This window comes from Lacerta agilis, chromosome 13 (genome assembly GCF_009819535.1).
Source record: "Lacerta agilis isolate rLacAgi1 chromosome 13, rLacAgi1.pri, whole genome shotgun sequence".
NCBI lineage: Eukaryota > Metazoa > Chordata > Lepidosauria > Squamata > Lacertidae > Lacerta > Lacerta agilis.
Genome location: NC_046324.1, coordinates 25,472,534 through 25,485,399, shown reverse-complemented (window position 1 = coordinate 25,485,399; position 12,866 = coordinate 25,472,534). Strand labels below are relative to the sequence as shown.

Here is a 12,866-nt window from a genome sequence, read left to right as displayed (position 1 = left end):
ATGCAAGCTAGTCAAGCCACAACACTTCAGGGGTAGACAAAAAAAGCTGTGTGTTACCTGCAGCGTCTGTCCAGAGACTTCTTTGCCTAGCTCCTCAGACTTCTCCCCCCCAGCAGTTTACAGAATCTTTTGTACTTTCTAACTCAGTATAAAAAAGATGTAACCTAGTGTACCATAGGAGATCCTATGGTACAAAAAGTATTTTTAAACCTACTTTAATACTGAAAATCCCTTTTGTTAAGATGCAACATTTAGTATCTTCTTTGCTGATTGAACAGTCAAGTCAGACTGCACTCTGAACAAGACATAGAAGGCTGCTCTAATTTAGGCAACAAACCCAGAAACAGGTGTTTATGACTAGTTGTATGCAGAAACAAAAGCCTAATGACTAGCCTCTCCTTGTCCATGAAACCTTTTGTAAGTACTGTAGTAGGACAAACTGTTACCTATTTAAATCTTCTGACTTAAGTATCAAATAAGTTGTTTTCTTTCAGCTTAGCATGACTATTAACACTCATGGCCAAGTAATGATCCAGTTCTTCTGTTTCAGTGTATCTGAAGAAGTGTGCATGCACACGAAAGCTCATACCAAGAACAAACACAGTTGGTCTCTAAGGTGCTACTGAAAAGAATTTTCTATTTTGTTTTGACAATTTAAATCTATTTGTTTCCACTATTCATTTGAGTAACAAAGGAAGAAAGAATTTAAACAATCAGAATTCCACATGATCAGACTTTTTTTGGGGGGGAGAGGGATCATATAGCTTTTCCATTACTGCCAGGAATATTTCATTCTTCTGAATTTTATTGCCTTTGCGCTACATTTTAATTTGTTAGTTTCCATATCCTTCCACTCTCCTCTACCATCTTCATATAATGCACAGTTCTTACAGGGATTTTTGCTGAAAGATGTAGCAATGACCACTAGCAACATTATTTAGAAAAGAAATGAACCATGAGGCCAATCCACAGAGACTGGATCTATCAACGACTCTTGGCTAGTAAAGCTAAAAATGGAACCTACATATATAGAAGCAGAATACCTCACTTCCAAACACAAGGGGCAAGCACAAGGAATGGTCATTACCAGCAAAAACACTTGTGAGCTTCCTGGAGTATCTGGTCACTGCTAGAACAGGGTGCTGGACTACATGGACCTTCTCTGATCCATTGAGAAAACTCTTTTTATATCACCACCACCACCACCACCACCACACTGCTATGGTGACCTCTGAAGGCAACAACAATAATAATAATAATAATAATAAGAAGAAGAAGAAGAAGAAGAAGAAGAAGAAGGCAGGTAACAATTATTATTATTATTATTATTATTATTATTATTATTATTATTATTATTATTATTATTACCTGCCTTTTCTCCTGTTGGCTTACAGCTGGAATAGAAACAGCTTAAAAACATGTTAAAAAGCAATCAATTACCGGTAAACATGCACAGGATTGCACTGTTAAAACATTATTTTAGACATGGGAGGGAAAAGGACATTTAAAAAGAAGTACATATACTCCTTTCTCTGGTGAAAACCAGCTTCTGTAATAACCTTTTGCCTTAACTCAGGTGGTCCCTTGAATAACCTTTCACATTAAACCTTAACTGGTGACTTAAATTATCTTAAATATAAACTCACACTCCACAGTGAGCATCCTGAATATCAATTCAAACTGAGGATGAAAAATGAAAACGAAAATATTCAAAATAAGCATTTAATTCTAGATTGGAAAGGGCTACAAACGATGGATATATATGTAAATGGCTGTTACAAACAACAAAACTGATTTCTAGTGATACATAACTTGGATGAAAATATCTACCCTAACCAAGAAACAAATGTGTCTTCTTAAGAGATTCTTTTTTCCTTCATGGCTTGTCTTACAAGCTCCATGTCTTCCTTTAACAACTGCTGCAACATCAGTTTGCTTTGCCCTTCAGGATCTCCACAGAAAATGCTTTTTATGGCATGAAGGGACTGCCATTGCTCTATCAACAATGTCCTCACCAACTTTTTTATTAGCCGAATTCTGTGCATATGCAGTTAGGTGGGGACTAAAACATATAGCAGTTAATGAATGCTTTTAACTTCCCCATTTCCACTTGTGCCTCTTCTGCCTTTTCTGCTACAGACTCAGGTGGAGATGGAGACAACTGGACTGCCACTGTTGATACGGGCACAGTTTCTGATGGCAAGGGAGGAAGTACCACTTCCACATTCTTCTCTGTCTCCACCCACTCCTGGCCTAAGGGAGGCCCCTGCACTTCCACCTTCTTTTCAGGCTCTGTGTGAGGAATCACCACTGTCACTTTTTCAGGCTCTGTGTGAGGAATCACCATTGTCACGTTCTCAGACTCTGAGGCAGGAATCACCACTGTCACCTTCTCGGACTCTGAGGGAGGAATCCCCACTGTCGCGTTCTCGGCCTCCATTGAAGGAATCACCACTGTCACATTCTCAGACTCTGTGGAAGGAATCACTACTTCCACCACCGACTCTGCTTTTCCCTTTTTCAACCTCTTCTCTGCTTCTCCTGCTAGTTCCAGAGCACTTTTTAGGTAGCTCTCTGCTTTTTCAAGATAGGTACTGAGAGCTGGATCTTCTATAACTGCGGAAGGTGCATTCTTAATGGTTTCAATGAGTCTGTCAATCAACTCCAAGATTTCTGCACTTACAGACTTCTCTGGGGATTGTGTCACAGCAATTTCACTGTGTTTTGGTTCATTACTGGTATGAGTTAGTTCCACATGCATTTTTCTCACATTCCTTAGAGACTCCACCAGACTTGCCAAAGCTCCATTTGTTAGCTGATCAAAAGTCATAGCTTTTTGCGTGGTAGTATCCGTTTCCAACAAAAATGACATACTGACCAGTGATTGATCTGGAGTAGTTTCAGCAGAATAAAATACACTTGTTTGTTCTTCAGTATTTCCTTCTGAAGTGGCTGTATCAGAATGTAAAATGACTGATGCACCTGCATCATTTCGGAGCTCCCAAAATGCTGTTGAGGTAGTTGGGGTATTTTCATTGGTCAGGACAACTGTTTCCAATGACTCTACTTGTATTCCCTCAGTCTTTGGATTCAAGTTTAGCAAAACTGCTTCAGATGGAGAAGGCTCTGGGAGGGAAGGCTCTTGGTGGGATAGTATGATAGTTGCTGTTTCTGTTGGTTTTGGTGTTTGTGCTTGCGCTGTTGGAATATTTTTCACCATATCTTGCAAAAGGCCTACAAGGTTATTCAAAGTCTTCTCTTCTTCGTTTGTTGTTTCCACTTCAAATATATGAGAAGGTTCTGTAAAGCAGAAAGTGAGGTCATGTAAACCACAAATGGACCCATCTCTTGCTCACTTTCTCCTATTCTATAAATGCAACAGTTTCTAAGGCCCACTCTACACTGCAGCAAACCACAACCCATGTGTTGCACAGCGTTGGGTCATAGGTCTTGTTCTGCCTAGAACTGGTGTTCCTTGTTTTAGAACATGGAAACAGAGACAACAATCCATTTCTCTAGTGACTGACTTCTCTGAAACAGACCTTTCAAAATGATTCTGTAGCAAGGATTTTCAAAGGTGTTGTGGAAAAGTAAAAGATGAGTGCTTACCTAGAGCTTGAAGATTGTCTGCTGTCTCTGATGAAATCTGCACAGTCATAGTTGGGTTCAGAGCAATCTGCAAAATAAATAAGAACCCTAGTCATTCCCAGATGACTGTACTTCACTGCAACAGCAAGATTTCCCATCATTTGGCATATGTCCAAATAAGCCCCAAGTGCCAGGGTGTAATTGATATCCACATATTTAGCAAGGAAGAAAATAAAAACTATGGCCAGGTGTCAGGATTCTGCCCAACTAAAACCCCAGGGAGACTTTCTCAGAGGGAGAGGCATGACACCTTGTGGAAAATCTCACCACAGCTGGGACCATGGAAGAGCCCTCAACAGTCCTAAGACAACCTGAATTACCTTGCCTCACAGACACCTTGCCTTCCTTCACTCCCAGACAACCTCTCTGCCACATCCTGAACTAGGGTTCCCAGGAAAAAGAGAAGTCAGGGCTCCTGCACTTTTCATAGTCGCATAGAAGAGGGAATTACAACAGGTGTAGCTTCTTATAAAATGGCAAAATAAATTACAACAGCAAAAACAACAGGAATTATTAAGAAGGAATGGCCAATTAACACATCCTCTAAGGATTGGAACTGGGACGACGACGACGACTTGATTTTTTTTAAAAAAACTTGCCTCAACGTGAGCAACAAATTACCCGTCAGTTAATCAATCTGGACAACCTCATCAAAACTGTCCTTGTGCCTATATTTCATTGAGAAGGGTCTCAGACATGGAAGTTTCCAGGCATATCTGTACAGGAAAAGTAGGTTCCTAAAATACTCAGTTCCTAGATTGCTCAGAGCTTTAAAGATCAAAACATAAGGGAGAACAAGCTTTGAGGCTCATAGGTACAAGACTCTGGATAGTTCAACACATTTCAGAATGATCCACCTACTCCTTAGAAGCTTGAAAAGTTTGCAGAGATTACATACATGTATATATAGAATACAATTTTCTGATACCACATTATCAAGCTGGTTTTTGTGCTGTTCAGATTTTAAGAATGAGATTTTCTGATTTTTTTTTTAAGTTCATCTTTATTAAGATGTTTCTGAATTTTAGGACCTTGCAATCTTTTAAATCTCCTGAAGCAGTGTTACACTCTGAAATGCACTGAGCTAAAATAGTTTTGTACTAGTGAGCACCAGGGCCTGTTCTCCTTTTTGTTTGTTTGTTCACTTTAGGTGCTTCCCCCAACCCCACCCGCTTTTTCTTGCTGTAAAGGACAAGCCAGAATTTTGCATTGAGCCCAGAAAAAAGGACAAAGTGAAGCTGACAGTGTAATGTCAACCCATCAGCTGGTCCCAGACAAAACCCTGAGAAGAATTTGAGATGACTTGAAGTTTCCAGAAATCTTCATGGACAGACCAAAGCCATTTCCCCAAATACTAAAATTAATGTTACCTGCATTTCTTTAATATTGTCAAAAGTATGATGCACACCTAAAAAAAAGAAAGAGAAAATTAAACACCAGAGTTTTCACCACATTTTGATTAATTTTACAATGCTGATACTCTCAAAGGGGCCAAACACATGTCATTTTTAATATGTGGTTGAAAGTCCTTGGGATGTTGTTGTTGTTATCCCCCTCCCCCACTCAAAAGAGCCAGGGTAGCAAACACACAAATGATTAAAAAAAAAACTTTTTAAAAACCCCAATAGAAAGGCAGACTGGAAGTGACCTTCATTTAAAAGGTTTGTAGACATATTAACAACCAACAACACTGCTGTTCCAACTTAGTTTGCAGATTTCTTCTCACACATCAAGCATTCACAAAGCCCATTAGAAGCTACTTAAAATGGCAACCTACAGTGACATCATCATACACTATGGCTGAATATTGGCAAGGTCTACCTTACATTATGGTTATGAAGAAGAAGACAAATATGTTAAATTTTCAAAGATGTAAAAGGATATGTGAAGTAAAACAGGAAGGGCAGGACAAAAAATGGCTTGCTTTTACTACAAATATTTTTCAAATGGAGGGATACCAAGAGAGAATCAAGGAGATGGACTAGAATTTTATTCAACATTTCGAAACAATTAATGAACAATATTGCCAAAAGAAACTTTAGAAAATAATTTTAATATATGAATTGATCACACAGATATTGTGGTTTGATGTCCAGCTACATTTTGAATCTTTCTTCATTATTATTAATTACCCTGCCCCATTAGGCTGGGTTGCCCCAGCCACTCTAGCTGGCTTCCAACTCATACAAAAAACATAATATAACATCAAACATTAATACTTCCCGATACAGGGCTGCCTTCAGATGTCTTCTAAAAGTTGTATAGTTCTTTATCTCCCTCCATATAGGGAGGGTGTCACTATTGAGAAGGCCCTGCCTGGTTCCCTGTAACTTCACTTCTTGTAGTGAGGGAACTGCCAGAAGGCCCTCAGAGGGGGACTTCTGTGTCCAGGCTGAACGATGGGGGTGCAGATGCTCCTTCAAGTATGCAAGGCTTTAAAGATCAGCACCAACACTTTGAATTGTGCTCAGAAATGTACTGGGAGCCAGTGTAGATCATTTAGGACCAGTGTTATATGGTCCCAGTGGCCACTCCCAGTCACCAGTTTAGCTGCTGCATTCTGGATTAGTTGTAGTTTCCGAGTCACCTTCAAAGGTAGCCCCACGTACAGCGTATTGCAGTAGTCAGATAACCAGAGCATGTACCACTCTGGTGAGACAGTGCACAGGCAGGTAGGGTCTCAGCTGGCATACCAGATGGAATTGGTAGACAGCTGCCCTGGACAAAGAACTGACCTGCGCCTCCATGGAGAGCTATGAGTCCCAAGCTGTGCATCTGGTCCTTCAGGGGCACAGTTACCCCATTCAGGGCCAGGGAGTCCCCCACCCCCACCCCGTCCCCCTAAAACAATACTTCTGTCTTGTTGGGATTCATCCTCAATCCGTTAACCACCATACATCCTGCAACAGCCTCCACTCACACATACACATCATGGTGACACATACAAACATGGTGAACAAATTCAGCATGCACAAAATTATAAAAGGATATTTAGAACTTTGAAAGGTAATGAAATACACTCAAAAGTTTTAGGCCAATGAAAGCAAAATAGGCATCAAATCTAGATTATTTTGTCTGTGAAGTTCAGAAAATACTCTCAGTGAAGAAAAAGAAAACTTCTTGTCTCCATCTCTCTCACACACATATGCACATCAATGAAGAAGGGAAAAGATGGGGGAAGAGGAGAGTTATAGCCAACCAAATCATACTCTTGAGTAGGTCTACTCTGAGTATACTTTGGTAGGATAAGGCCCAGTTTCCATCACCGATAACAGAAACATTGAGCCTCTGAATGGAGTGTTTATGGGTGCAAATGTTCCTGTTTCCTTCTCTAATGTGAACAGTTAGTTAGCAGGTTCCTATCTACAGTGGTACCTCAGATTACATATGCTTCAGGTTACATACGCTTCCGGTTACATACTCAGCTAACCCAGAAATAACATTTCAGGTTAAGAACTTTGCTTCAGGATAAGAACAGAAATTTTGCTCTGGCGGTGCAGCGGGAGGTCCTATTAGCTAAAGCGGTGCTTCAGGTTAAGAACAGTTTCAGGTTAAGAACGGACCTCCGGAGCGAATTAAGTTCTTAACCCAAGGTACCACTGTATTCCACTCTGGAAGGAAAATATCTGGATTGCAATATGGATGAGAATTTTAGGAACAGATTCTCAAAAATAGAAAATTCTAATCTTCCCCAAAGAAGAAAATTATGTTCTTGATTTTAAGTGTATGTGCAATTGATTTACTAATTTTTTTGGGGGGGGGGAGGATTTATAGCAGTGTACAATTATTAAAATGCAATAAATAAAACATAAAACTAGCTTTTCAAAAGAAATCTGACACTACCCATGTCTAGACAATGCTCTAAATTTCTCAGTGAATGGAAAACAGACTGCTTAGCATCTCTGACATAACACCGTAAGAATAAAAAGAAAGCCCAAATGGATAAAAAGAAAGTTCAAGCAGAGCATTTGTATCATTAAAAGGTATCATTAAAAGAGTTAGCTGATTAGTAATGCTGGAACCAGGTCAATTTACACACACACACACACACACACACACACACACACACTTAGAAAACAGGAAGTCTCTGGTGGCTGCCTTGTATTTTGCTGCCTCTGGGGGACAAATGCAAACGGAAGAAAGAGAAGATGACCTGGGTTGTCAAGAAAATTGATTGGTACTTAGCTGTCGTCTTTGAAAATTTCTCACAAACTGCTGTGGAATAACAAATAATGTTGGATGAACAGCCTGATCGGCTGCAACTTGACATTCAACCTTCCTAACTTTCTAGTCTAGAAAGTCATTTTATATGCTGAAAGGGGAGGCAAATTCTTTTTTAAAAAAGTCTTAAACTAACAAATGTCAAAAAATATATAGGCAGTATCTATTTATCTATATGCAGAACTGAATGTATGGTATAACCAACCAATGTCATCAAGTTTGAGTATGTACTACAATAGGAAGACAGAGGGAGTATCCCCTTTTAAAAAAAATGTTAAAGAAACAGATTCCTCAGTTTTTTGTATTTCCCCCTTTCCCTTTACTGTACTTTACCTTCCACCTTATATGTTGGAAGCCACCCAGAGTGGCTGGGGCAACCCAGTCAGATGGGCAGGGTACAAATAATAACATTGTTATTGTTGTTGTTGTTGTTGTTAAGACTCTTGACCACTACGCAACAATAGTCAAACCAACCAATTTCAAACACTAGGGCATATGGAGAGGCTTTTTCCTACTGGAGGTCCACAGTTATGGTACTTCTTTGGAGACTTTTGCATCTATTCTGGCTTAAGCATCTTTCAATAGTAGGAAAACTTTAGAGCTGCTATGGCAGCAGACATATTTCACACCTGGTGTAAAGCTTATTAACTACAATTCATATAGGTGAAGAGCTGAAAAATACTTAAAGGAAAACTTAAGCACTGAACTGGACTGTGACTTCATACACACCATACATTTATAGCACATGACTTCCCCAAATAATCCTGGGAGCTGTAGTTTACCCCTCACAAAGCTAAAATTCCCAGTATCCTTAACAAACTACAGTTCCCATTATTCTTTAGGGAAATTAGTGATCTGTTTTCCATTAATTAAATGATGTGAACCACCCCCTCTACTATGAGCCTGCTTGCTCTTGAATATCTGAAGGAGAGGTTCTTCTCCTCACCCCTTGAACATCTGAATTGTGTTTTACTAACACACAGGGGAAAGGCCTTCTCTGCTGCAATATTGTGAAAATCTACTTTCTTTCAAGATGAATTTGGATTGCCAAATGGATGATTGTTTATGCTCCTTGAAATTTTTGAAAATGTTTATATTCTGTTCCTGTCTCTCTTAATCACTTGCTTTTTGCTGATCGATAAGGTGGTTTGCAACACAAAAAGTTGTGTTTCATTTAAATAACAACAGGAAGGCAAAGGTATATATGCTCTTAAGAGTAATTGGTGCCAATGACTACACTTGATCACAGTCACCCTATTGATGTGGCTCCTTCTGTTAAACTTTTTTGCAGCACTGCTGAAGCAAAAAATAGCTAGTAGTCCATAAATTCTAGGAGGTGGCAATGATACTACATGGTGTTAATAACACACACACACACTTAAAAAAATCTTCTGTAATACCTGGGTGGAAATCAAAGCCAGGCTAGTTATCTCTGATATAGGCACAATGGAAAGAGGCTTACTTCTTTAGAGGAAGCCTGCATACATAATACAGTGGTACCTCGGGTTACAGACGCTTCAGAAATAGTACCTCGGGTTAAGAACTTTGCTTCAGGATGAGAACAGAAATCGTGTGGTGGCGACGCAGCGGCAGCGGGAGGCCCTATTAGCTAAAGTGGTACCTCAGGTTAAGAACAGTTTCAGGTAAAGAACAGACCTCCAGAACGAATTAAGTTCTTAACCCGAGGTACCACTGTACTGATTGACAACATATGTTTAAAAATGTAAAATAATTCCAGGGCAGGAATGATAGCTAGCATTTATATAAGTGGAAACCTAATGCCCAACACTCCCTCTTGAGAGAACTGCACACCCACATTAATTGGGCATTGGGTTCCCACTTATATAAATGCTATCATTTCTACCCTGGAATTATACACACAGATATATACAGTGGGTGCTCGGGTTGCAAACGTGATCCGTGCAGGAGGCACGTTCGCAACCCGCAGCGTTCGCAACCTGCGGCAGGTCGTGATTTGGCGCTTCTGCACATGTGCGAGCACAGTAACCCGTTCCGGTACTTCCGGGTTCAGCATGGTGCGCAACCCGAAAACATACAACCTGAAGTGTCTGTAACCCAAGGTATGACTGTATTCACAAACTGCTCAGCTTCTTTTCTAGGCCTTTTAAGGTGGTCAAGATTACAGTGGTACCTTGCTAGACGAATGCCTCGCTAGACGAAAAACTCGCTAGACGAAAGGCATTCGCTAGCGAAAGGCTGTCTCGCAAGATGAATTTTCCTATGGGCTTGCCTTATGACGAAAAATTTCCGGTTTTTTTTTTTTGTCAAACCGCTCTTCCCCAGTTGGTGCTTCGCAAGACGAAATTTTCGCTATACGACAGCACTCGCAGAACGAATTAATTTCGTCTTGCGAGGCACCACTGTATTCAGGAGAATTATGGATATTGTTGGCATCCGTCTGTCTTCAGAGACAATGGAGCGCGCCTCCAGGGGTGAAGTCAAACCACTGTGTTGGGCACACTGAAGTGACTTCCCCAGGGCACAAGCCTGGGCAGTGTGTATGGAGGTCCTGGGCTGCCCAGACAACAAGACTCTGCTCTCAGCCTCGCTGATGTGGTTCAAAGGAAAGCAATACATTTAGCACCAGCTTGGCTTACAGGAGTTGCTGGAAGGAGGCATACAAGGCTTATCAGCCTGGGAAGGTAGCTCATCTAGGACAGGCACGTCCAACAGGTAGATTGTGATCTACCGGTAGATCACTGGATGTCTGTGGTAGATCACTGGCTCCCCCAAAGAAGCTCAACAACTTTGGCTCCCCTAAGAACAGCTATGTGGGACAAGAAGCTACAGTTAGAACTGGATATGGAACAACTGATTGGTTCAAAATTGGGAAAGGAGTACGACAAGGCTGTATATTGTCTCCCTGCTTATTTAATTTATATGCAGAATTCATCATGCGAAAGGTTGGACTGGATGAATCCCAAACCGGAATTAAGATTGCCGGAAAAAATATCAACAACCTCAGATATGCTGATGACACTACCTTGATGGCAGAAAGTGAGGAGGAATTAAAGAACCTTTTAATGAGGGTGAAAGAGGAGAGCGCAAAATATGGTCTGAAGCTCAACATCAAAAAAACTAAGATCATGGCCACTGGTCCCATCACCTCCTGGCAAATAGAAGGGGAAGAAATGGAGGCAGTGAGAGATTACACTTTTTTGGGTTCCACGATCACTGCAGATGGTGACAGCAGTCACGAAATTAGAAGACGCCTGCTTCTTGGGAGAAAAGCAATGACAAACCTAGACAGCATCTTAAAAAGCAAAGACATCACCTTGCCGACAAAGGTCCGTATAGTTAAAGCTATGGTTTTCCCAGTAGTAATGTACGGAAGTGAGAGCTGGACCATCAAGAAGGCTGATCGCCGAAGAATTGATGCTTTTGAATTATGGTGCTGGAGGAGACTCTTGAGAGTCCCATGGACTGCAAGAAGATCAAACCTATCCATTCTCAAAGAAATCAGCCCTGAGTGCTCACTAGAAGGACAGATCCTGAAGTTGAGGCTCCAGTACTTTGGCCACCTCATGAGAAGAGAAGACTCCCTGGAAAAGACCCTGATGTTGGGAAAGATGGAGGGCACAAGGAGAAGGGGACGACAGAGGATGAGATGGTTGGACAGTGTTCTCGAAGCTACTAACATGAGTTTGGCCAAACTGCGAGAGGCAGTGAAGGAAAGGCGTGCCTGGCGTGCTCTGGTCCATGGGGTCACGAAGAGTCGGACACGACTGAACGACTGAACAACAACAACAAGAACAGCTGAATTTTTTTGCCCTGCACCACCCAAAAACAGGGATTTCCTTCTTCCTAAAAAAAAGCTCAACAACAACTTTGACCTGAATGCTTAAAAAACAGGGCTTTCCTCCTCCCCAAAAAAGCTCAACAACTTTGACCTGAACCCCACAAAAAAGGGGTAGATCACTGCCAGTTTTTAACTCTGTAAGTAGATCACAGTCTCTTAGGAGTTGGCCACCCCTGATCTAGGAGAAGGAATCCTAAACCTCTGCTGTCTTTTGGGACATCTTCGGGAGAAGAAAAGGCTAAGGAGTAAACCCTTCACAAATCCAGAGTGGCGACCAAGGGCGTTTGGATGGTGTTTTGTTTGCTTCCTTCCAGCAACTGTTGCAGCAGAGTTGATGCCAAAACGTATTGGTCTGCTTTCCTTTGCACTACATAAGTGAGGCTGAGAGGGATCTTGTTGTTTGGACAACCCAGGACCTCCACACACACTGCCCAGGCTTGCGCCTTGAGGATATCACTTCAGTGCTACTATCACAGTGGTTTGACTTCCAACTCTGGAGGCGCACTCCACTGTCTCTCCAGACAGATGGATGCCGACAATATATACACGCATATGGTACGCCATCCACCGAGTGAGCAGCACACCAGAAAGTGAAATAATTTCCAGAGGAGTAACCCTGCTCATCTTTTTCGGGGGAATAAAAAAAGAGCAGCAAGTCTTGTGGCATCTTAAAAACTAAAACTAATAATAACGGGTTGTAATAGCCAAGGTTAGCCCGTCTCAGAGTAGACCCACTGAAGCTAATGATAGGTCCCTTCTGCGGAGGACTAGAATCAGATATAATAACAACTACAGTATCAGACTTTAAGGTGCCACAATCCTCGTTGTGGTTATTAACCCCATCCAGGCAACCTCTCGAGTCAGCAGGAGCAGGCCATACTCAGGGGCTCCAGGAGCTGGTGAGGGGGCCGATATGGGGGGGGGGGCGCCCCTTCCCTCTTCAGGGTGCGGGTGGGAGTGGGGTAGTCCCCTCCATGCTTGGCCAGAGAAGCCGCGAGCGAAGGCGGCGCTCGCCATTGCCTCAACTCACTCACGCTGGGCCGATGCTCCCGGCAGCAGGAAGCCGAGGAGGAGGAGGAGGGCCGGCAGCAGCAGCAGCGGCGGCGGGAGGAGGAGCCGGCTCCGCCGCCGCCGCCCCACCATTCTCCCAACAGGCGCGCGACTACTAGGCCTCCGG

General features: G+C 42.0%; 1 protein-coding gene across 1 annotated transcript; it reads right to left on the bottom strand.

The window, feature by feature from the left end:
• Positions 1-1,741: 1,741 nt before the first annotated feature.
• On the bottom strand, positions 1,742-12,866 carry LOC117056714. The gene is given in 6 exon segments (XM_033167313.1): positions 1,742-1,982; positions 1,984-2,068; positions 2,070-3,300; positions 3,610-3,676; positions 5,019-5,056; positions 12,724-12,866. Coding segments are annotated over 6 exon segments (1,656 nt in total). The 5' UTR covers positions 12,833-12,866; the 3' UTR covers positions 1,742-1,856.